The sequence below is a fragment of the Panulirus ornatus genome, chromosome 52 (assembly GCF_036320965.1).
Source record: "Panulirus ornatus isolate Po-2019 chromosome 52, ASM3632096v1, whole genome shotgun sequence".
Lineage (NCBI taxonomy): Eukaryota > Metazoa > Arthropoda > Malacostraca > Decapoda > Palinuridae > Panulirus > Panulirus ornatus.
The window spans coordinates 6,945,794-6,970,607 of record NC_092275.1 but is presented as its reverse complement, the minus strand read 5'-3'; the positions used below and the strand labels follow the sequence as shown (position 1 = coordinate 6,970,607).

The following is a 24,814-nucleotide window of genomic DNA, read 5'->3' as shown; positions in this document are numbered from 1 at the left end:
ATAAGATACCTGAGATATGGCAAATAGGATATACAGGTTGAAGATGAAGGAAGAACATTCTTATTCTATCAATATCATCCAAATCTCAGACACCCTTTCCCTTTGGGAACCCCCTCATGGGGATGGCAACGGCAAAACAATCTCCATAATTTGTGAATTCCAGTGCCTTTTCTTAGCTTTTAGTGCCTCACCCTTAACAGGCCACTTACAGAGGGCAATTCTAATGAAGTGTTTTAAGAGATTCCTACATGACATTTCTACTCATAACATCTACCTAAAATGTCTACATAATGTTCCAACCCACCACTTCTATGCTCCCACCAAATGTTCCTGCTAACTACTCCTAACCCATGTTTCTACTTAATGCTCCTGCTTTACGTTCCTACTTATTACCTCTATCTAATGTTCCGAACATTTTACTAAAAGGCATGGCAGCACTAGCACTCACCACAGCAAAATTTGGAGTTACGAAGAATGAGTTGTGTGAGTTAACTGCTGTTAAGTGTTATTTGTGACATGGAGAGGCTGTATGTTTGTGGACAGAATGCGAGCAGTCCACACATGGGAAAGTCTGAACACAAAACCTAAATATAGTTCAAGAATGCTGGCAGTCCACATATGAGAAAGTCTGAACACAAAACCTATATATAGTTCAATCTGTTAATTTGCACATAAACACTGTTCCTGTTGACTGTTAGGGCTAATATGAGAACCAAAAATAATTCTATTGTAATTGCTGAAATTAACTTAAGTTAAAAACACCAGCTAACACAAGTATGTATGACATCTCCCCAAAAAGTACAACTTGTGCCTGCCCTCACCTCATGCTGGTGGTTAGTCATGATAGCTAATTGTTTCTCTGTGCTATGTGCAATTTCCAGACTTCCACCACTGTACAGCTCACTTGCCATATGTCTTGCTCTTCTCTGTCTGTGGAAAAATCTATATCATATCAACTTAAAAACTTCAATCAATCAAATTCTGGAAAATGAACTTAATGATGGGTAAACACTTTTTCATTTCTAATAGCATCAAATAAAGAAATCAAGGCTATTTCTCCAAAATGGAAATTCCTCGTATACTAGCAGTGATTCAAGCAAAATTCCTGTAAGGCATCTGTTACAAAATACCACAAATTACTCCACAAATGTTATACCATGACACACATCCTCAAGGTTTTTGTACCTTATCTTTCTATCCTTACAAATATCAGGGCTTAATTCAAATATTTTTCTAATTTACAGTGATAACCCATTTTCAGATTAACTGGGGGAAAATAACTTTTTCCTATGAACCCATGAACCCACAGCATCTCTGCAATGTCATTTACTTTATTACCTATTCTTTTTACAAAACCGTCATCATCAATCCTATTTGCATTCCAAATATCAAAAGGGTATCTCAACCACCTACATTCTACACCTAAAAACTCAGCCTTACATTCTAGGATTTTCTCTTTCACTGCATGTGCAACACACTCATTGGTATTCAACTCACATCCATTCCCTAGTTGTCATGCATAACACATTGAAATCACAGCTCCCTATCCACGATCAGGCCCTACAGAATTTTTCATGGTTTACCCCTGATGCTTCACATACCTTGGTTTGATCCACTGACATATTAATCCCTGTATATCATGTTATTCTAATTCACTCTACACTATGCAAACTTTTCACCCTTCTGCATGTTCAAGCTACAATCACTCAGAGTCTTTTTCACTCCATCCTTCCATCTCCAATTTGGTGACCCTGTTCTCCCTGTTCCCTCCACTTTCTGATATGTATATCCACTCTGCCAATCTTTCCTCACTCATTCTCTCCATATGCCCAAACCATTTCAGCACATCCTCTTCAGCTCTCTCAACCACACCCATTCTATTACCACACACCTCTCTTACCCTCTCATTACTTACTTGATCAAACCATCTCACACCACATATTGTCCTCAAACATTCTATTTCCAACACATCCATCCTCCTCCACACAATCTTACTATCTATAGATCCATACAATAATGTTGGGACTACTAAACCTTCATACATACCCATTTTTGCACTCCCAGAAAACAGTCTCTCATTCCCAACATTCTTTAGTGCCCCCAGAACATTTGCCTCCTCGCTCACCCTATGACTCATGTTTGCTTCCATGTTTCCGTTTGCTGCCATTTTCACTCCCAGATATCTAAAACACTTCACTTCCTTCAAATCTTCTCCATTCAAACTCACATCACAAATAACCGGTCCCTCAATTCTGCTAAAGCTAATAAAATTAGTTTTATTCACATTTATTCTCAACTTCCTCCTTCCACAATCTTCCAAACTCAGTCTCTAACTTCTGAAGTTTCACACTTGAATCTGCCATCAGTGCTACGTCATCAGCAAACAATAGTAGACTCACTTCCCAGGAACTTTCATCCCATGTAGACTGCATACTTGCCATTCTCTGTAAAACTGTTGCATTTACCTCCTTTATCACCCTATCCATAAACAAACAACACCAATGGTAACAACACACACCCCTGCCACAGACCAACCTTCACTTGGAACCATTCACTTTCCTCTCTTCCTACTTATCCACATGCCTTCCACACTGTACATTCTTTAGACCTTCCACAAGGCATCTCTATCAACCATACCATGTGCTTTCTCCAGATCCATAAATGCCACAAACAAATCCATCTGTTTCTTTATTTCTCATATATATTCTTCAATGCAAAACACCTGTTCCATGCATTCTCTACCACTTCTGAAATGACACCATTCTTACCCATTCTGATACACTGTACATGTCTTCACTCTCTCAGTCACTACCCTTCCATACAACTTAGCAGGAGCATTCAACAAACTTTTATCTCTTTAGTCTGAACACACCTTTATCTCCCTTGCATTTATACAGTGGCACTATACATGCATTTTGCCAATCCTCACACCTTTTCACTTTAATAAATATGCAACTTAAACAATGATAATAAAGAATCCTTTTCCTATTCTTACTACCAAGGAATATGATTTCCACATTCCTGATTCTCTTGAAAATAAGAGTCCAAGATAATGTTAGCTGATGCAGTTTTGACAGTAACAGTTCTGTTCTTTAAAAATACAGCAATAAAATTGGACAGCCCTTTAAACTTTTTTGCAACTGAATCACCATATGATACATGTTAATATCAAACAACTGGAGATATGTTCTATCTCCCATTTTTTTCTTTTGTCTCTTAGTTAAAATTGTAAAGCAACTAATTTCACTTGATGATCAGGTAGGTCTAAATTTTCACTGTTATAATGAGAAAAAGAATCAATACTAATATCCATGAAACTAAAACAGATATAACAGAGAATGGGCAGCTTCCTCCCTAATGAGGTAGCACTAGGAACATATGGAAAATGGTTTCAATTGCTCACATCCACTCTCTCACTATCATGTATAATGTACCATAACCAGAGCACCCTGTCCACAGCCAAGCCCCAAAGACCTCTTCACATGCCCTAGTTCAGCCAAATGAAGTATGTCATCTCCTGTATACCATACAATTCCAATTTGCTTTACCCCATGCTGTCTCACAACCGCATGCAGGTTCAAGCCTAGATCACTCAAAGCATATCTACTCAATCCTTCCATCTCCAATTTGTTATCCTCTCTTCTTATCCTCTCAACTTCTGAGGGTAAGGATGCCTAATTCTGTGGTAGACTTGTTACTCTTGCTACATAGATATATTCATGAACAATAAAACTGATTAAATGAATATGCATCAGTCACTAAAGGAAATACATTGAATTTTGATACAGACTACTCAGAAGATTAGGGACATACATTGGCTTATGACTGATGCACTCCAGTGATGGCACTGATTGATGATAATGCATTATGATAGGTATATAACACAAATAATGTAAAAAAAAATATTTCCATCAAATACTTTTAAGACTTCTCTAAAAATGTTTCTTCTAAACAAAGTCACATCATAGATCCTAATCTGTATGTACCTAATTACAATCTTCAATCATACCTTCCACAGCCAAGATCCTCGTCAATTTCTCTTGAGGTTTCTGATTCAATGAGGTAGCTAAGTGGTGTTCTAGGTGATTGTTCACTCTCCGCCTTAACTCGTTCTTGGACCATCTTTATGCCATCCACAAATTCCTTACATTGATTGACAGGCAATTGGCGAATGCTGCAGTCTAATGAAGTGCTCTCATTTGTTCTTAGAGAATCAGAATTACTGGCTACGGTTGAGTGAGAATTAGTGATAGGTGAACCAGTAGAGGTATAACAATGGGGTGAAGTGACAGCAGGTGAATCATCATGCTGAACTGGAGATGATTCCAAGTCTCTGGGTGACTCAGAAATCAGGAGACGTCCAGGACTGATGCTTGACAATGAACTAACACTGCGTTCACTTACACTTCCAGCACCTACAAATTTTGAGTTGTTAAAATCATCACTTCAATGAAACACATATAAAAATATACCATCTAAACTTAATGTAATGTATTATGAATCATCAAAAATCAAATGCTGTGGTGCTAATTCATGTTTTTGTAAATAATGTAATCCTACACATGTAGCAACATAACTAAATAAGCTGCTTATGCTTCTATACAACTTTACAATTCATGTACATTCTTGAAGCCTCTTAAATAACTAATTCTACAGAAAATTAAGCCCATCACCATGAAAGTTGTCTATCATGGAATATGCACAGCATCTAAACAAGAGGCATCATTTCTAGCTTGAAGAATGCATGTAAAAATTACTCTCAGATTCATTATCAAAGGTCATCATTATGGCACCCATCAGTTTTACTTTGAAATACATGGAAATAAAATCAACCCTTGCTTCAAAATGTGCTATTACAAGTTTACAGTATCTCTGTCACATTCAAAGTAACAAAAATTACTTAATGCCATAATTATACCCTAATTAGCTACATACGTGTGTGCCTTACAATGCACCACATCTCACAAGCATATATAGGTCGACCAGTGCCAAACCTAATACCATCACTCACATCACTGAGCAGCAGAACCACTTCTTTAGACTTCAATCTTGATAGAAATAAGAAAGGTTTTCTATTCACTTGCAATTCCAGTTTAAGGAGCTGTCAACATGCATCCAAGATACTTTTTGATAAATCGAGGTATGATCAAACTATTAGCTACATGTCAACCTGGTGCACCTATTATACAATGGGTATAAAAACTATATTTTCCAGAATATGAGAACTGACCAATGAGAAATCAGTGTGCCAAGGACTCACAATACTGCATGACAACTGATGATGTTACAACTTCCCAATCATGTGACTAACCAAGATAAATATGGTGGGCATACTACATCAATCACTCAGACTGTCTTGCCAGCAATCACTCTGCATCACTTAGTATCAAAAAGGACACCTAATAGTTGGCTCTCTAAACCTAAGCCCTTTGGCCACTCATGCTACTCTGTATCTGTCATCATTCATGACACCAATCAAGTTCAGAATCCAATCCTGAAATCTCCTCTAAATGACATCTTCTAACACCATGTCCACCTCACTATAGCTCTGACAGACATTCCAGCTCATTTACATTTCAAACACTACTCTACATGTGTCACAGCTCTGTGTCCAGCCCCATGACTAATCTAAAGAACATCCCTCAATTTCTGTATCCATCCCAATACTAAAATACATGCTTTTCAGCTTTGTATCCAGGCACCACACTACTTACGCAGCATCAACCACTTTGCACATGGCCGACATCAACCTATACATCAAAAGCCCCTTCACTAGCATCAGCTACTGACATCACCCTACACAGCATCATCAGGTCATGCTGTATTTCCGTCTGCTAGCCTATGCCAACTATAAGCACCCAGTCAACTCCTGCCACTACATTGTTACCATCTTGTCAGCATCATCAATGCTTTCCTGTATGACAACATGCATGAGATGTGCTATCAATATTCTAAGATTAATAAGAAACACATGTCTGTGGATGAATCTTCAATCAAGGGTGTCTCACCAGTCACAATACTGTAGGTTTGGTGAGTACTGGGGAATTTTACATATCAATAAATCTGTTGGCCCACCTGGAAGGATTCTCCATACATGCTCTGCTAGGCTTTCCTTCACTCACCTCAGATTTAGTTATGATTCATTCACCTCAAGTTTAGTTAAGAGTCAGTCTATTCACTCATTCCAAAAAAATCAGCAAAAATTCCTACAAGGCCTCATTCAGTAGTAACTCCTACATACTATTCTTTGTTAATAACTGTTAAAATTTAACATTACCAACCTATATCCAGCATACTGGCAGTCATTTAGCTTTAACTCAGCATCTCAGATAAGTGATAGTGATCAATTAGCAGCTGTATCATTATGTACCTTTTAACAGAGATTATCCTTAACATGATATTCACTTAATATGCTTCAGTTATTCAGTGTTACATTTTTTCTTTCTTTTCTTTTTTGCTTTGTCTCTGTCTCCCGCGTTTGCAAGGTAGCGCAAGGAAACAGACGAAAGAAATGGCCCAACTCACCCCCATACACATGTATATACATACACGTCCACACACGCAAATATACATACCTACACAGCTTTCCATGGTTTACCCCAGACGCATCACATGCCCTGATTCAATCCATTGACAGCACGTCAACCCCGGTATACCACATCAATCCAATTCACTCTATTCCTTGCCCCCCTTTCACCCTCCTGCATGTTCAGGCCCTGATCACACAAAATCTTTTTCACTCCATCTTTCCACCTCCAATTTGGTCTCCCACTTCTCCTCGTTCCCTCCATCTCCGACACATATATCCTCTTGGTCAATCTTTCCTCACTCATTCTCTCCATGTGCCCAAACCATTTCAAAACACCCTCTTCTGCTCTCTCAACCACGCTCTTTTTATTTCCACACATCTCTCTTACCCTTACGTTACTTACTCAATCAACCCACCTCACACCACACATTGTCCTCAAACATCTCATTTCCAGCACATCCATCCTCCTGCGCACAACTCTATCCATAGCCCACGCCTCACACCCATACAACATTGTTGGAACCACTATTCCTTCAAACATACCCATTTTTGCTTTCCGAGATAATGTTCTCGACTTCCACACATTCTTCAAGGCTCCCAGAATTTTCGCCCCCTCCCCCACCCTATGATCCACTTCCGCTTCCATGGTTCCATCCGCTGCCAGATCCACACCCAGATATCTAAAACACTTCACTTCCTCCAGTTTTTCTCCATTCAAACTCACCTCCCAATTGACTTGACCCTCAACCCTACTGTACCTAATAACCTTGCTCTTTTTCACATTTACTCTTAACTTTCTTCTTCCACACACTTTACCAAACTCAGTCACCAGCTTCTGCAGTTTCTCACATGAATCAGCCACCAGCGCTGTATCATCAGCGAACAACAACTGACTCACTTCCCAAGCTCTCTCATCCCCAACAGACTTCATACTTGCCCCTCTTTCCAAAACTCTTGCATTTACCTCCCTAACAACCCCATCCATAAACAAATTAAACAACCATGGAGACATCACACACCCCTGCCGCAAACCTACATTCACTGAGAACCAATCACTTTCCTCTCTTCCTACACGTACACATGCCTTACATCCTCGATAAAAACTTTTCACTGCTTCTAACAACTCGCCTCCCACATCATATATTCTTAATACCTTCCACAAAGCATCTCTATCAACTCTATCATATGCCTTCTCCAGATCCATAAATGCTACATACAAATCCATTTGCTTTTCTAAGTATTTCTCACATACATTCTTCAAAGCAAACTCCTGATCCACACATCCTCCACCACTTCTGAAACCACACTGCTCTTCCCCAATCTGATGCTCTGTACATGTCTTCACCCTCTCAATCAATACCTTCCCATATAATTTACCAGGAATACTCAACAAACTTATACCTCTGTAATTTGAGCACTCACTCTTATCCCCTTTGCCTTTGTACAATGGCACTATGCACGCATTCCACCAATCCTCAGGCACCTCACCATGAGTCATACATACATTAAATGACCTTACCAACCAGTCAATAATACAGTCACCCCCTTTTTCAATAAATTCCACTGCAATACCATCCAAACCTGCTGCCTTGCCGGCTTTCATCTTCCGCGAAGCTTTTACTACCTCTTCTCTGTTTACCAAATCATTTTCCCTAACCCTCTCACTTTGCACACCACCTCGACCAAAACACCCTATATCTGCCACTCTATCATCAAACACATTCAACAAACCTTCAAAATACTCACTCCATCTCCTTCTCACATCACCACTACTTGTTATCACCTCCCCATTTGCGCCCTTCACTGAAGTTCCCATTTGCTCCCTTGTCTTACGCACTTTATTTACCTCCATCCAGAACATCTTTTTATTCTCCCTAAAATTTAATGATACTCTCTCACCCCAACTCTCATTTGCCCTCTTTTTCACCTCTTGCACCTTTCTCTTGACCTCCTGTCTCTTTCTTTTATACATCTCCCACTCAATTTCATTTTTTCCCTGCAAAAATCGTCCAAATGCCTCTCTCTTCTCTTTCACTAATAATCTTACTTCTTCATCCCACCACTCACTACCCTTTCTAATCAACCCACCTCCCACTCTTCTCATGTTACATTTACAATGTTAAAATACTCAGTGCCATACTTTATCCAGAGTATTACAATGTAAAACAGAGTACTACTGCAATTTGATCCTGGGTGTTACTGTCATTCTGCATTACAAGATACCAATAAGGGATTGTGACTTATTAAAACAGTGTTACCCAGTGGTCATAAAACTGTCCTCTTTCTCTATTCATTCTCATGGCATCATATCTCTTTTCTCTAGGTTCAGATTGATCAGGTGAGCAATGCATACTCTGATGGTAGGAAAAATATCTTCCCTTGACCCACGCTCTGTCTGTGGATTTATTTTCTTCCCTTTTCTTTATTGCATGTGATTAAGTAAATATCCCTACTCACATGTGTGTTAAATATATCCTAAAATCCTGCCCTGTCCCTTCTCCCCACATTTTCTGGTTACTGTGTTACTTTATGGCTTGAATTAACTGCCACTCTGGCTCAGCTAGGATCTCAGTAACCCTAACTGACACTGTGGTCTTTTGCCCTCAGATATTAATTCTAGTGTAAGCTCATAATCATCCCAGGAGACCACATATTTCAAGGTTTTGTATCAATACACTTATAACCATTTACGCTTAAATGGAAGACCCCAAATACGAATAAACTGTATTGTATGAGAAATCATAGGATACAAACAGCATGCATATCTAGCACAACAGGTTCACTCATAAAAATAACATAAAGGTAACATACCTGAGTTTAAAAGCACCTCTCGCCTTAGAGAACCGTATTCAAGCCCAAAAGCCTTCTCATGATGGACCTGAATGCCGTCATCATTCTTATCAATCCTGATGAAAAATTCATAAGTCTCTAAGTAATGGGAAAACATCTCACATTTTGAAACTGATAAACCTTTTCCTCCAGGGCAGCATCCCACATGCATGAGATTTACTCTCCAGGAAGCACTAGCCCTCATTCACCCTCTATCAATAACTAATAATGATCATGGAGACTCACTCATTTCTGGCACACTTTGGGCCAATCAGTGATGACCACTGGGGTAACACCATTGACACACTTCTAGCCTATGAACTTAAAATTCATAGATCATGCGCACCAACCTAAAGGCAGTCACAGTATGTACAGAGAGGAGGCTTTCTAAAAAAAAAAGGCAGAGCAGATTAAGAAAACCAGGAAAAATTGTTCAAGGGGCATTGCCTCATGAGAAAATATTTTCCAATTTCCAAAACTACATCTTTCCTCTGTAGTCTTTCCCATGAGAATGAGAACATATCCACAAAGAGGATTTTGGCAAAAACTTTCAAATAAGAGTCTGTTGAGAGGATCCAACTCACTTTGCAAGTACTTTACAAAATAGTTCTCAATCTCATCTAAATACATTCTATGTTGATCCTTAGAATAAATGCCATAAAATTTCAGAGCGTGAGACAACATTATTAGAAGGAAATTATGATATGTCTGCTATTTCCTTAACAAATACACAATTCAAGAGTACACTCAGTTTAAAAGGGATAAGGGAAACAAAGTAGGCACTGGTATCTTTTTGCTCTTTGTTAAAGCTTGTTTGAAACCTGTAGTGAAAAATGCTGTATCCATTGAGAATGTGACTCCGTTTTGTAGAAATCAAAGAAAAGTGTTGTTGGAAAATAGCAGGATGAGTAGTACATATATCCCCTGCACAAATACCAGAGGCAAACTAGAGATTTTATGATCAATTAGCACAAACTTGCAGAGAGCAAGATTCTGTCATATGGTAGGGGATTTCATCTATCTATCCATCTATCTATATATCTGATACCTGTTACGCCTTGCTCTGAACCAGATACTGAATCAATGATTGAGTCATTCCATGAGAGAAAAAGCAACATTAGTAGTAAACATCATGAAGCAAACAACTGAAGTTGACAGTGAAAAAAAAAATTTTCCTGGCTTGAAAAAGAAGATTTGTACAGAATGCAACATATCTTGATCCAAGATATAAAAGTACATTTTTTTCTTCTTCTCGCATCATTGATCAAGTGAAATCATCAGTTGCCAGACTATGTGAAGAGCTGCCTCAGCTGAGCACCAAGACAAATGAAGACAACAAACCAAGTAGAAAAAGAGGAGGTTACAAAACAAACAATTAACACAACCACCATCTATGGGACATTGGATGAAGCAATGACCTCTATTCTTGCTTCCAGTGGTGATGATGAAGCAGAGGAGACACATGCAGCAAGAAAGAGTGCGATGGGAGATAAAGGTATCACAGGAAAAGAAAGTCAAAGGAACAAGAAGACAGTTTGTGATGGTGGAAAGAAAAGATGAGAATCTACCCTGATTTGGCAAGTCATTTGCTGATATTTTAGCTATCCCCAAAGCAGTGTCCCTAGTGAGTATCTATTCAGTGGTGCTGGCTTGAACTATGATGCAAAAAATAAGCAATTTTCAGCAGAAAAGGCAGAGAAACTTTTGTTTTTGAAGAAAAACTTGCCAAACTTGAACTTTAAATACTGAATGACTAAGTGATGAAAGAATAGCTGTTTATAGATTAAGATTTTAGTTAATCACTTTCAAAAGGGTGGAGGTAGGGGAGGGTTGTTGGTGAGATGCATAAAAAGTTGGGTCCCTGTCCTACATCCTGGTAACACAAAATTTGTGTGGTTGAAACTTGTCATAACAATAAAACACTACAATCACACAGTACTTTCAAATGAAAATAGCTGCAACTTGGATATTATTGATGTTCTATATTGAATGAATAATTCTTAATCTATTAGAATATATAACAAAATATCCTGAAAACATCCACATCCATGAGGATGTCATAGTCTGACATTTGCATCCGCATCTGCTGTTTTTAGAAACTGACATCCGCATCTGCAAAATAGGTAAGCATGATATCTGCATATACATCCGCATCTGCGAATCTCTGAATTCAGATATCCAATACATCTCTAGTGTCACCTACTCAAATATATAGAGAAAGAGTGAAGAAATGATGACAAAGAGGATATATGTGTTAGAAGTTAAGGGAACAAGGAGAACAGGGACACCAAACTGGAGATGGAAAGATGGAGTAAAAAACATTTTGAGTGATCATGGCCTGAACATGCAGATGGGTGAAAAGCGTAAATGGGATAGAGTGTATTATATCACTGTGGTATACAGGGACTGACCTGCTGTCAATGGAATGAACCAGAGAATATGAAGCATCCAGGATAAACCATGGAAAAGTCTGTGGGGCCCAGTTGTGGATAAAGACATGTGGTTTTGGTGCAATGACATAAAATCTAGAGAACAGATGTGAGCAGATGTGACCTATCTTTGTCTCTTCCTGGTGTTACCTCAAAAACACAAGAAACGGCAATCAAGTATGAAAAAAATATATATTTCTTTCATAATTAATTGCCATTTCCCATGTCAGCAAGGTAAGGCCAGGAACAAAGAAAGACCACATCCACTCATATCCATTCACTAGCTGTCATGTGTAATGCACCAAAACCACAGCTCCCAATCCATAAATCAAAGAGTAAATCTAAACTCTGGACAACACCGTCACTAAACTAATCATTGAAAAGCAAAAAAAGAATTAGCACCCATTTCTCAACACAATGAAGCACAGAAGGGAAGCTCACTCCCTTCCTTTTCTCTTGATTTATTGATAAACAGCAGTACCAACTTGTGGCTATGGGCAACATGATGAAATTTCTGAAACTCAGAGGTTTAAGGACTCTGGCCATCCCTTTTTCTACACAGCAATGAGGAAGATGACTAAAAGGAATGAACTAAATTCTAGTTACCATGTCTTGCCATTTTGTGATCATGACCAAAATATGCCAGCAATGAAATGTGAATGATGCAAGATTTGGATTTGTATACAAAATCTGAAGTGTCTATCACTGACAAGGACAGTATAGCCCCAAAATCTGCAAAGTGGAATGGGCAAGAAGTCTTAAAAAGTACATAAATTGATGAAAATTACAAAACCAAACTATTGATACAACTCAACCCATGTAAGGTTTATGGCCCTAATGAAGTCTCCCCATTTGAGCATATGGAATAGGTTGAGACACTTGCTAAGCTGTTTAAAATAATGTTCAACATGTCACAAGTGGAAGGTACAGAAGAAACAAATGTCATGCCCATAATATAAAAAAAGAGGTGACCAGCAAATCATGCTCAACTACAGACCAGTCTCCTTAAAGAGTGTGGTCTGCAAACCAAAGGAAAAAGATAATCATTAAGCAAATGAATTACTGCTTACTGAGGAAAAAACATACAAACTGGAGACAACACTGATGTTGGGAATGGTCGAGCATTACAAATCACCTATGCATTTATGACAGGGTGGGCTCCACCTTAGATCATTATGGAAAAGGAGACAGCTAGAAAGCTTTTGAAATTATGCCACAATGGAGGCTGATAAGCTAGGACTACAGGCAGAAATAAAAGGTAGACTCCTTCACTGGAAAGATTATCATTAATCAGAGAGAGCAGGTCAGAGGAGCATTTTCGAAAGGGGTTGATGTTCACCAGCGGTGTGCATTAGGGCTCAGTCTTGGGTCCATCGCTATTCTTGGTATATGTGAAGGACTAACCTGCCAAGGTCATGAGATGAAAAACATAATGATGAATGCAGTTGCTGAATGGGGTACATGGAAAAACTCTAACACTGGTCTAATAAATGGCTAGATAAATTTAATCTGAAAATAAAGAATGCAAAATTATGAAGATTGGACACAACAAAAGACCTTGCTGTGGTTATCACCTATCTGAAAATGAGCTACTGGAATCTATGTGTGAAAGGAACTATGGGTTCACATTATGCCAAGTCTGTCACCAGAGCTTTACATCATAACTGTGATAAAGGCATAACTGTGATAAACATGCATTCAAGTATAAGGACAAGGAAATACATTTAAGTATCAGGATAAGGAAATGTCTTAGAAACTATCCTCAAGATGTATATGACCAAAATTGGATTATGCCTCATCACACCTGAAGAAGTATGAAGATTAATTAAGAGGATCCACAAAAGGCAATTAAGATGATACCTGAGTAATGATAGTTAAGCTACAAATAAGAGACTGAGATTACCACAGAAAAGAGAAGAGAAAGGGATGACCTAAATATGACTTATAAGTTTCTAAATCTGTAGGACGACAAATAGTTCTTCATAAAAATGCAATACTGAACTAACCTGAGGCCATGACAAGATGCAAGGCAAAAAGCTTACTAGAAAAAGCATAAAAAGGTGCTGTTTTAGTGTAAGAGTGGATGATGGGTGGAAATGATTAAACAAGAAGACTGTGAATACTGAAATGTCTAAAAGGCTACTTAATACTAAAGTAGGTTCAAGGTATAGAACCCATGAGTGTAGAACTCTGTCACCACAGAGTACTGAACAAGTATGTAATTACATATACATATCTGAGGGCTTACAATGATTCACAAATGAACATATATGATGGAAACCAATGGCATTCTGTTTTTTGATAACTTATGGATCAATTTGGAGAAACTTACGGATAAGGTACTTGTGTTCCACTGGTAATTCTGTTTTCTTCTTGCCCAGAAGGTACTCTTCTGATGGCTTTCATCTCCGTCCACTCCTTTTTATGTCTCCTGGAATTTTTTTCAACCTCTCCAATTCTTATTGGCTGTATCCTACGTCTTTTCTTTAAGGGGCTTTGATGAGATTCTCTCCTTTTCACCTGCTCACTGGAGTCTCCCGAAGACTCTTCATCCCTTATTCTCTTCTTGTGTGAAAAATGAACATCAGAATCATTTGATCCATAAACTGGATTTTCAAGACAATTACTTAAGCTAACAAAATTTTCTTGCTCATCTAAATTTTCTGGAAAACCTGCAAATCCTTCATTATCAACCAAGTGAATTTTACCATCCATCTTTGAAATATTTTGCTGAATAATGTTTTCAGTCTTTTCTTTCCCTCTTTGACTCTTCAATTTATCTATATCAGACTTTTTTCTAGTCATAAATGGCCTTACGCTATGTTTCTTTCTGCTTTTACCTTTAATCTTATTTTCTAATTCAGAATTTTTAAAAGCCCTCCTTTTCCTTTGTGTAGAAACTACTACCCTTTTAGCTTTGTGTTCCTTGAATTCTAGATTCAAATCTAGTAAATCAATTAAATCCGACATCGTTAAATGTACTGTGTCATCGCAATCATCACTGTCATCATTTTCATTCTCAGATGGTACCTCTATTCTTAAAACATCACTGTCTTCCTCTACCAACTTGGTTTCAAAATCATTCACTCTAAGTTCTGTTAATGGGTCATTTGCAACAGACTTTTTCAAAAGTTCATTTCTCTGCTGGGTATCCAATTTCAGTGTTTCAAAACTATCTTTTTCTGTTTGACTTTGACTAGTCTCTTCCAAACATTCTAACACCTCAGTGTCTGAATGACTGGGATATTCATAATTTTCATTCTTTTTTAATTCTCTACTTTTATTACTTGAAAGTGTGGTGCATAAGCCCTCTTGTGTGACTAGTTCCTCTCTTACATCACCAAAATTTTCCAGTTCTCTCTGTAAAGAGTTTGGTGCAACATCTTTTTCTACCAACTTGCAAACGTTCTGCGATTCTTTATCCATGCTTGCTATACTTCCTTCTCTGTCTCCCTGTTTTCTACCTAAGATTTCATCAGTATTATCACTGAATTTAAGGTTGCTTGGTCCTTTTAAGCCATCAGGTATTTGATTATCTACACTCATTTCAAAATCCAATGAATTCAAGGGTGAATCATAATCAGTTTCCAAATGATTCTTTTTACAAAGCTTCTTCTCAGTGAGAAGGGTTTTCCCTGCTTTATGAGAACTATCTGCTTTCTTGAAATCTCCATTCATATTTTCCCTATCTTGCAAATTTCCTCTGCATGACCTTGGAGACTCTTCATTTTCAGCACAGGATACTGTTGTTTTGTATAAAACAATATCATTATCCATGCTCTTTCTGTTTTGAGACTGAATGCTAACTTCATCTCTTTCTGGTGAAGCTCTAGTAGGAATCTGTGCTGTTATAGGGAGATTCTTAGAGATATAAGAATGGCAGATCTGATCCATTCTCTCTTTCGCTGCTGGAAGTGTCTCACATAACACTGTACACTGCTGCTCTGGATATTCTAACATTTCAACTGCATTCTTAATTGACTCAGAAGAATCAGGACTATTGCCTTCTTTGGATAAAGTTATCAGTAAATTTTTATGTGGCATTACAGGAAACATGTCACTGGTTGCAACTTTCTGACTATCCTGATCTACAACTTCCATCCGTTTTTCAATATCTAAGAGATGTGTATGATCCAACAAAGATGAAATGGAGGCTGCAGGAATAGATGCTACACTATCACTGTCCTGTGCACACAATGTTACTGTTTCATTATGACTGTTAAAATCATCATTACCGTCTATAAACTTTTTATCCAATCTAATTTTCAGCTGATCATGTTGGGAGCTTAACTGACCAGATTTCAGTGTAATAGGTGTACACGAGGAATTTTTTTTTCTAGTTACAAGGGTGCTGTTTTCTACGACAGGTGACTGAATATCCGTAGCTGCAGCTTGTGCAATGTCAGAGATGGGTTCTGCAAAGAAAACAAATTAAATAATATAAAACATTCTCATTGAAAAATACATCAAAACTTTACTAACATTTGGGAAATAAACATTACATCAGGAAAAAAAAGAAAAACTGAAGAGAAACACTTGGCCCCTAAACATGAACTAGATGCAGAAATATCTGTCATAGTTAATCTGCCTCATCTAAGCTTAGACCTAAATTATCTCTGCCAGACTGCCTGAACAATAAGCAAACCTCAAATGATTGGCTTCTGAAATCAGCCAATAATGATTTGATGAATTTAAGCTTTCCAAATAATTTTCAACAGTTAAAATAATATAGAACCAAGAGGAAAGTAAAAATCAGCATCCTAAGAGGCTTTACCTCATAAGTGGAACCAAGGTCTGTTTCATATTTAAGACAAACATCTATAATTCACCACATACCCAATCACTTATGGGAAAATTGTGGTAGAAACTTTAGTTTTTGCAGCTAAAAGTGTCATAATACAAATGAGATCTCTATAAATGAAACTCATAGACCTATTTTTCAATCTTTCTATGTCTCTGATGTCTCATTCAAAATCCTGTGTATTCTATTTTCACTCATTGCTAACACTATCACATCATATGCAAACAACATTAACCAAATCTTTCAATCCAACTCAAAGTTTGCTCACCTCTTCCTACTCTTTCTTTTACCTTTCTCAAAGCTCCATCCATTTACATACATTGAAAAGCGATATTAACATTACACACCCACTTCCCGCTTCCATGCCTAACTCAAAAATTTCATTGAACCTATCCTCTAATTTCACTCACAAAATACTACTTTTCAAAAAATAATACAATTGGGAATCCAAAAATAGACCAAGCTAAGTGAAAGACATAATGATGACATTAGTATACTCATTATCTCTGCTGTTATTCCCAGTATTTACTTATTTTACAAAAAGAATTAATGATGATGGAATACCGAACATCAGTGATGAGAACCAAATAACAGCCAAGGCCACATGGAAGCCATGCTATGATGAAAGTATAACCTAACTAACCCATATTCCACACCATCGAAAACACACTCCTAATGCTCTGGATCTGTGTTTCACATTCATCCTTTTAAGTTGTTGCTACTCAATCTTTCCTCAGCTTTTTCTTCTTTTCAGCTGTTGCTACTCAATCTTTCCGCAGCTTTTTCTTTTCAGTTGTTGCTACTCAATCTTTTCCCAACTGGTTCATCTGGCCACACTCTTGGAGTACTTATATTTACCAAAATACTTCTTCCAGCAGCTCCTCTTATCATAAACACTGGTACTCTATTACAAACTTGCAAAAATTGTACAAACTTGCTAAAAAAAAAAAGATTATTGCCTATCCTATGGTGATGCTTCCATCTCTGTTGAATGTGCTGCAAAGGTCATTGTTGTGAAAATGAGTACATGTATCAACTTGTCCTAAGTACAACCTCTTCCAATGCAAGATCTTATTACTTCTGCTCTGAGGTCATTCAGAAACTGGATTTAGCATGCATATTGGACCTACAATATTTCTTTCTTCTAAATCATGTTCAACCTTGATCTCTGCCTAAAACTGCTGCAAACACAATATGTTATCCCTGAGGTGAAGCTTTTCTTTACTTGAGGTAAATGTGAAAACCTGTCCCCTTCATAAAGTGAAGTCTTTCTGGTCTTTAGTTAAATGCATCTCGAACAGCTTCTATTGCTTTTCCATTATGATAATGTGACTATTTCTCCCAATGAAAACATAAAACTTTTTGGTCCTTTCTGCTCCCCTAACTCCACCCTGCAAGACTCAATTTTCCCTTATTCCCTAATGCTCCTCTTACTAATCCTTTGCCCCTCCTCTAATCTCTTTTCATACAATTCATAAAGCACTTTCTCCAGACATTGGTAAGATACACATTTACCAGATGCCATCCATCTTTGTTTTTTGCTTCTGCCCTTGTGCGCACTCATCTCTTCTGTTTCTGTTTAAAAACAGATATGGGATTCCATTACTCAACATAAACATACTTGTTAACACTGTAACATCTAACCCATCTTGGAAACCCCACACTACACAATTAACTAAGTCTGTCTCTAAGAAACTGGGAATCCTTTTCCTCAGAACAGATGCTTTGTTTATACAAAGGAAAGATTCATCCATTTATGGAGTACTGCTCTCACAATTGGGAGGTTCTAGCTCTGCAAACTTACGAGAAAGAGTCCAGCCCAAAGCTATAAGAAAGTAAAGATCTTGCAAAACCCTACAGAGTGAGAAAAAAGTGTACTAAACTGTTATAGATATGGAAGGAGAATGAGTGGGAGCTGTGACAGAATTTATGTATTTGGAAACTATACTGGGTAAGTTTGGTGATATAGAAGGAGAGATAAGGGAAAGAAAAGTAAGGATACAAGAGTCACTGGGTCCCTTTGTTGAATAATGAAAGGCAGAGGTGTAATTATATTTTTCAGGACATTCCAGATAGATTCAGTACCGAGCAGCTGATATAAAACTTTCTAGAAGTTTGCAGTAATACAAATAGTAGTCAGAGAGGGAGGACGATGTTGTAGATCCAGATTACAATATCAGAATTGCAGCTGAGGAAAGAAACCCATACTACCCTAATCAAAAAAACCTCAATGACTTGATCAGGGAGCTTGGTTTCACAAAGTCCAATGCCAAACTTTTGATGTCAAGGCTCACGCAGTGGAACTTGTTGGATGAGTGTGCAAATCACAGATCAGAGGAAGCGTCACCTAGGTTTTCCCAGCTTCTTCACCTGTCGCCTGTAGCCCGAATGAGTGGTACCTCTTTACCGACAACTCATCCAGGAGGGATCAAGTATCTGTCTATTCTCCTGACTCACTTGGTGCATCTCAAAGAATACAACAATGTCAAGGCCTTGCTAGATGCCTTGAAGTATGATGAGTACAGCTGAGAGGTCATCGGAGACTTAAAAATGATGACATTCCTGATGGGTCTCCAAGGCGGTTTTACCAAGTTTCACCTCTATCTCTGCTTCTGGGGCAGCAGGGACACTACGCACACTACCACAGGCAGGACTGGCCATAGCAGACCAAATTCTCTGAGGGGATGATCAACATCAAGTAGAAGCCACTGGTGGGCCCCCAGAAGGTGTTGGTGCCACCACCCCACATAAAATTAGGCCTTATGAAACAATTTGTGACTGCACTAGATAAGGAGTCCGCAGCCTTCAAGACTTCGGTTAGGGGCAAGCTAGTGTCTTTGTCATACCACAGACAATGAAGATCCTGGAGTGCAAAGAATTCCCCAAGAAGCTCACTAGGAAGGAGAAAGCAGCTTGGTACAGCTTTGCTGCAGGGGTTCAGGGCTTCCTGGGTAATCACTAGGCCAAAAATATGTAAAGCAGGTTGAGACTACGGTGAAGAACCGCGGCAAAATGGGCTGTAGGGTGTCCCTGACATTCATCTTGATAAATTCAAGGAGAACACAGGAGTGTATTTGGAGGAGCAAGGCGAGCGCTTCCACCAGGATATACTGGACTTTGGACGCCACTACCAAGGAACATATAATGAGAACATGATGGGAGATTATAATTAGGGTCTGATTGTAATCATTACGATTTACAGTACAAGAGTAAATCTCAAAAAATTACTCATTTCTACATCTTTTGTGATCACTTTTGCTTAACAAAAGTGTAAATACATGTTAATTCTGATTCATATGTTGTTGCTTTTCTGACTTTATGTGAATAAAAATGTGCAAATTTGCCCACTGTCCAGTTGAAAATAGGTAAGTTTCAAAATATCACTGTCCTGGTCACAAAAGCAAAGTTTGAAAGAAATATTAGCATTTTTCTCTACTTTTTATGCATAAGCAATTAGGAAGTAACACTTACCACCTAGGAAAAAAAACTGTTTTACAGTGTAATCAATCCATTCAGACAGTTTACTACTATTACTACTCCAAGATAGAACAAAGAAAACTAATCACAGGAACCACAAACAGAAAATAAGACATTAGGGTTACCGTAAAACACTCACCTGAAGTGTATGATCCACTATTCCCAGTCCTATGAAGTTGAGTACGATTAGGTGTGACATTATGAATCTCCCCAAGACTTTCAGTTTCAAAGTGGTGATGAACTTCTTTGGAAACAATATTCATAAAGCTAATGGTGCGAGCACATCCAGAAGAATGAGTTGATAACTTCATACCTTTTATGGTCTTGGGGTGAGGGTTAAATTGTTCAGGTATGGTTTGATGTAACAATTTTCTAGGACTGTCATCTTCTGTATCAGTAATGTTAACATCAGAGAGAGAAGAACGTAAAGCCAAGCTGGTCGACCATTGAGTTCTGAGATCTTCAAACGATGTTACATAATTCTCCGATTTAGTTTGTTCTGGCAATCTTAATCTAGAGCCCCACACGGAAAATGGAGTCACTGGTTGTTTTAACCAGTGACATAAGTCATTACTCATAGATTCTTTGTGAGCGAATTTCTTAAAATGTTCACTTCCTTTCCTAACTCCTTCAGACACGTCAGTAAGAATTTCGGGAGGTTTATGAATTTCTGCAACAACATCCACCACCTTCAACTCATTTCCAGTCGACAGTTGCATCAATGTGTCTGAAGAACAATAATTAGGATTTACTTGTTTACTGTTTTCAATTTTTGAATTCTTTAAGGCTTTGGATCTTCTTTTGCTCTTGTGTTTAACAACTACTTTAGACTCTGAAGTTTCTTTCTCCATTCTATTCCTAAGCACATCCTCAGGGAGCTCTCTAGAGTGAGTGTTATCAGCTCTGTCAAGGGCCTCTATTGTCACCTCATTAATATCTACATTTATAGACTGTTTACATTTACTTCTAGCTGACCTTTGCTGTGTAATGGGTGTTTGATCACCCCTTCTAACACTGTTTGACCTCTTTCTGGCTGGCTTTGGCTTTGATACCAATGCTGATACTTTGGAGGTTTGTACTTTACCGCCAGACAGTTTTTGACCTCTTTTAGATCTGTGGCTTCTTTTACTGTTCCCAGTTTTTTCCACAAGTCCTTGTTTTAAGCTGGTATCTAAGCAAGCGCTACTTTGACTTATCTCCATTAACCTAACTGTCTCGTTTTTAACATTTCCTTTAGCCTCACAATCAGATTCATCAGTAAAGCTTAAATCTGAGCCAAAAATATCACTGACATATTGTTTTGCTTTGGAAGCAATGGGAGCAATATTTCTGCTGCCTTTCTTAGTGGGAGATTTTCTCAAAGTCTTAGTGACAGTTTTCCTTAATTTCCATTTTGAGAAAAACTGCTTAACTTTCTGTACTTTGCTTCTTGATGTACCTAATGCAACATTACTCTGTGAGGATAAGGTGGAAGGCGATGACACAATATGTCCAGCAACAACTGATTGTGAATCTGTAACTTGGTAAGCAATCTTTCTCTGTGAATCACTTTGAAAAATTTCCTTTCTGGCAAATGGACAACTACCATCACCTATGCTTAATGTTTGTGTCTGTGACTCATTAGCATTCTGGATAACATTATGTCCACTATTTGGTTCTTCACTTCCTTTTACAAATTTTGTAACCCCCTCAACATCAGATTTATTCCTTCTCCTACAATATTGGTGTCTGACCACTGTTTTACCATTATCAAAATCAATATCACTCACATGTAACAAAGACCTCTGTGTGATCCCCTTTTTCTCAGTAACTGCCTTCCTACATTTTCGAATAACCTCATCTCCTAAGTCAGTAGGGGATGGTCTCTCTGCCACAGCTGCATCAGGAGTAGCATCAATATCCTCTGCAATAAACAACCCTTTTCGTTTATTTACCTTGGTCTTTGACAGAGATATATTGCTTTGTGGTTTGTAATTTTGATTCATGCTTAAGTCTGAAGATAGAGTCTGAGAACTATGGTCAACTTCATCTTCTGAACACGTTGACTCAGCAAGATTCTGATACTTCTTTGAAGGTACTCTTCTCTGTTTTCCCTGCTTACCCTTTGATGGATTTTTAAGCTTCGTGTCAATACTGTCAGAAACCTTGTCTAAAGTAGAATGACCATTAAAGCTTCTCTTAGAATTCTGAACCTGAATATCAAAAACTGAGCTATTAGTACCTCCTGAAAATAATTTATCCATCTCCTGCTCAATCACCTCACCCATCACTTTCCTTGACATTCTGGAGGGGCTTGCATTACTTTTACTACATTTGGGGCTGTTTTTAACTTGATGGGTGGTGGAACTAAGCTCCTCTATAAGAGTTGTTTCCCATACATTTTCCAACTGAGGTGGGGAACATCCTTCCGAGTCTGTTATGGAGTGCTCTGATGGCATGTAGTATGAAGTACTAACCGAACTATTTGAATAAGGTCCTTGAGGATAATCTTTTATGAATGGAGATCTACCGGCAGGTGTCTTTGGAAGAGCAGGAGGAACTGGAGTGTTAAGGTCACTGTCCTGAGGAAAAAGAGGCCTACTTTCACTTGGAAAAATAGGAGTTGTTGGTTCCAAGCACACAGGAGTCATGGGCAACAGCGAATTAGAGTAAGAGCTTAACAGCTCACCATCTTTACATGGGGTCTTCAATACTTTCAGTCTTTTTCTATCATAGTGACTCAACATGTCTGATGAACCCATGACATCTGTCTGCACAGTCGTTGGTGTTGTATGACTTGTCAATGCCAGTGGAAAATCTTGAGTTTTCTCAATTTCCGTTTCAGCAACCAAATTACTGCTCAATTCACGCACCTCACTGTGTTTAAGATCCTCGTCACTACTTGCTTCTTTTGGCATTACAAAAAATTCTACGCTGCCAGTATCTGTGGCCTGATCTCCAACATCTAAACTTGAACTGTCATCCTCAAAATATAATACTAAGCTTTCTTCATCTTCAGTATCTAACTGGCCAGCATGCTGCTGCTGCCGATCACTTAAATGCCCCGCACTGCTAAAAAAACTGACAGTATCACTTCTTACCAAGCTTTCTTCTGAGGTGCTGCCTGTGCTTACCTTTCTTTTTCCTAAACAGGACAAAGATGATGGACTCTTTTCAGAAGCTAGCTTTTTATTTCCAGTATTTTCCTCAATAATTTTCAATTTCTTCTCAGTGTCAATATTCCTAAAGACCTCTTCATTTTCTTCAGGAATCTTTCCCAGGATTTTCTTCTTTGGTGAAAGAATACTCTGAAGACTGGATGGATTTGACAATGGTAACTTGACTGTTTTCTCTGAAGAACTCTTACTTGCTGTTGGTGAAAACTTCAAACTGGCCATAACCTTCCGTGGAGATCTACCAGGTGATTTGTGCTTCTGTGGTGTACTGAAATCTAAAGCTCTGATGTGGCTGCTCTTGCAACTTGGAGCACTATGGCTTCCTCTACTTGGCAGACATCCAACAGGAGGACTATCTGATAAAATACTTCGTGAAACAGATTTCATAGATGGAGAAACACTCTGTGAAAGATGAAGAAGGGCTTTCAGTTGAGGAGATCTGCTGGTGTTGAATTTTGCATTCAATGGCTCAGCAGCATCAGTATTTTTAACTAATTCCACATGCATATCTTGTTCTGTGTTTTTCTTTTGATCCTCAATACTAAACCTTGCATCAACAGAACTCTTTTCAGCGGTCTCTACATTAAGAGACAGAACATTTTCTGAACTGGTCCTCAACATTGCTTGCTTAATGGTTGCCTCCTGAGCTTGATTCAACACCACATTAGTCTGCATTTCTTTGGGCAACATTTCACTGCAATAATCATTAAATGATGGAAGTTCTCCCACTGACTTCTCTTCAACTGACCATTCAACAACTTTGTGTGGTGATGTATGTCTAGGTGATTTACTAAAGCCTAATAAATTGGCATCTTTGTTTGGGGACAATGAATTTAGAGCAAAAGAAAGAGCAGTTGAAATAATATTTTTGCTCAAGAGTGATTCTTTAATTTCTTTTTGTGTTTCTTTTGTTTGCTTCCTAGTCCTCCTTTCACCATGCATCTGTGCCTTTCTTACATAATCAGCCTTTGCCAGTGTTGAAGTTTTTCTCTGTGCTTTTGGGGATTTTTTCTTATCTTTTTCCACTAATGGCTTGCTTTTCTTGTTTAATTTTGTCCTCCTTTTAACAGAAGTACCAAAGCCTTTGGAGTTTGGCATGGAAAAGCTCACATTGTGGGATAATGTGGAAGTGTAGGGAGATTGAAGATCATATTCAGCTCCTCCAGAAAAAACTGAAACAGGACAATGAAACAGTATCAAGGATTCATACAATCTCAAATCACTTCTCTAAAATCACTTTTCTCTTAATTCCCAAATTCTCCTACATATACACTTTACTATGTCATATGCTATTTCCTGCTTTAAGGAAAAGAGACAAATGCATATTTTTGCCAAATGATACTGCCATATTCTACTTCTACAACTATATACAAGCTAGTTGTTGATATCTGTCAATGGACTGAACCAGGGGATGTGAAGTGTATGTGGTAAACCATGGAAAGGTCTGTGGGGCCTGACTGTGGATAGGGATTAGATGTGAGTGGAAGCAGCCTTTCTTTGCTGCAGGAATCAGCAATCAAGTATGAATTTTTCTTCATACTTGATCACTGTTTCCAACATTAGCGAGGTAGTGCCACAAAAAGATGAAGAAATT

General features: G+C 38.2%; 1 protein-coding gene across 2 annotated transcripts in view; it reads right to left on the bottom strand.

Annotated features, from left to right (window-relative positions):
- Positions 1–24,814, bottom strand: part of LOC139765018 (uncharacterized) — a 160,766-nt gene that overhangs the window by 44,776 nt on the left and 91,176 nt on the right. For both annotated transcript variants that reach the window (XM_071692092.1, XM_071692091.1), the window contains exons 12-16: positions 20,205–24,392; positions 14,120–16,202; positions 9,341–9,435; positions 4,010–4,415; positions 822–930 (exon numbers count right to left, since the gene is read on the bottom strand). In XM_071692092.1, the coding sequence (XP_071548193.1) occupies positions 822–930; positions 4,010–4,415; positions 9,341–9,435; positions 14,120–16,202; positions 20,205–24,392 (6,881 nt within the window). The remainder of the gene's footprint in view (positions 1–821; positions 931–4,009; positions 4,416–9,340; positions 9,436–14,119; positions 16,203–20,204; positions 24,393–24,814) is intronic.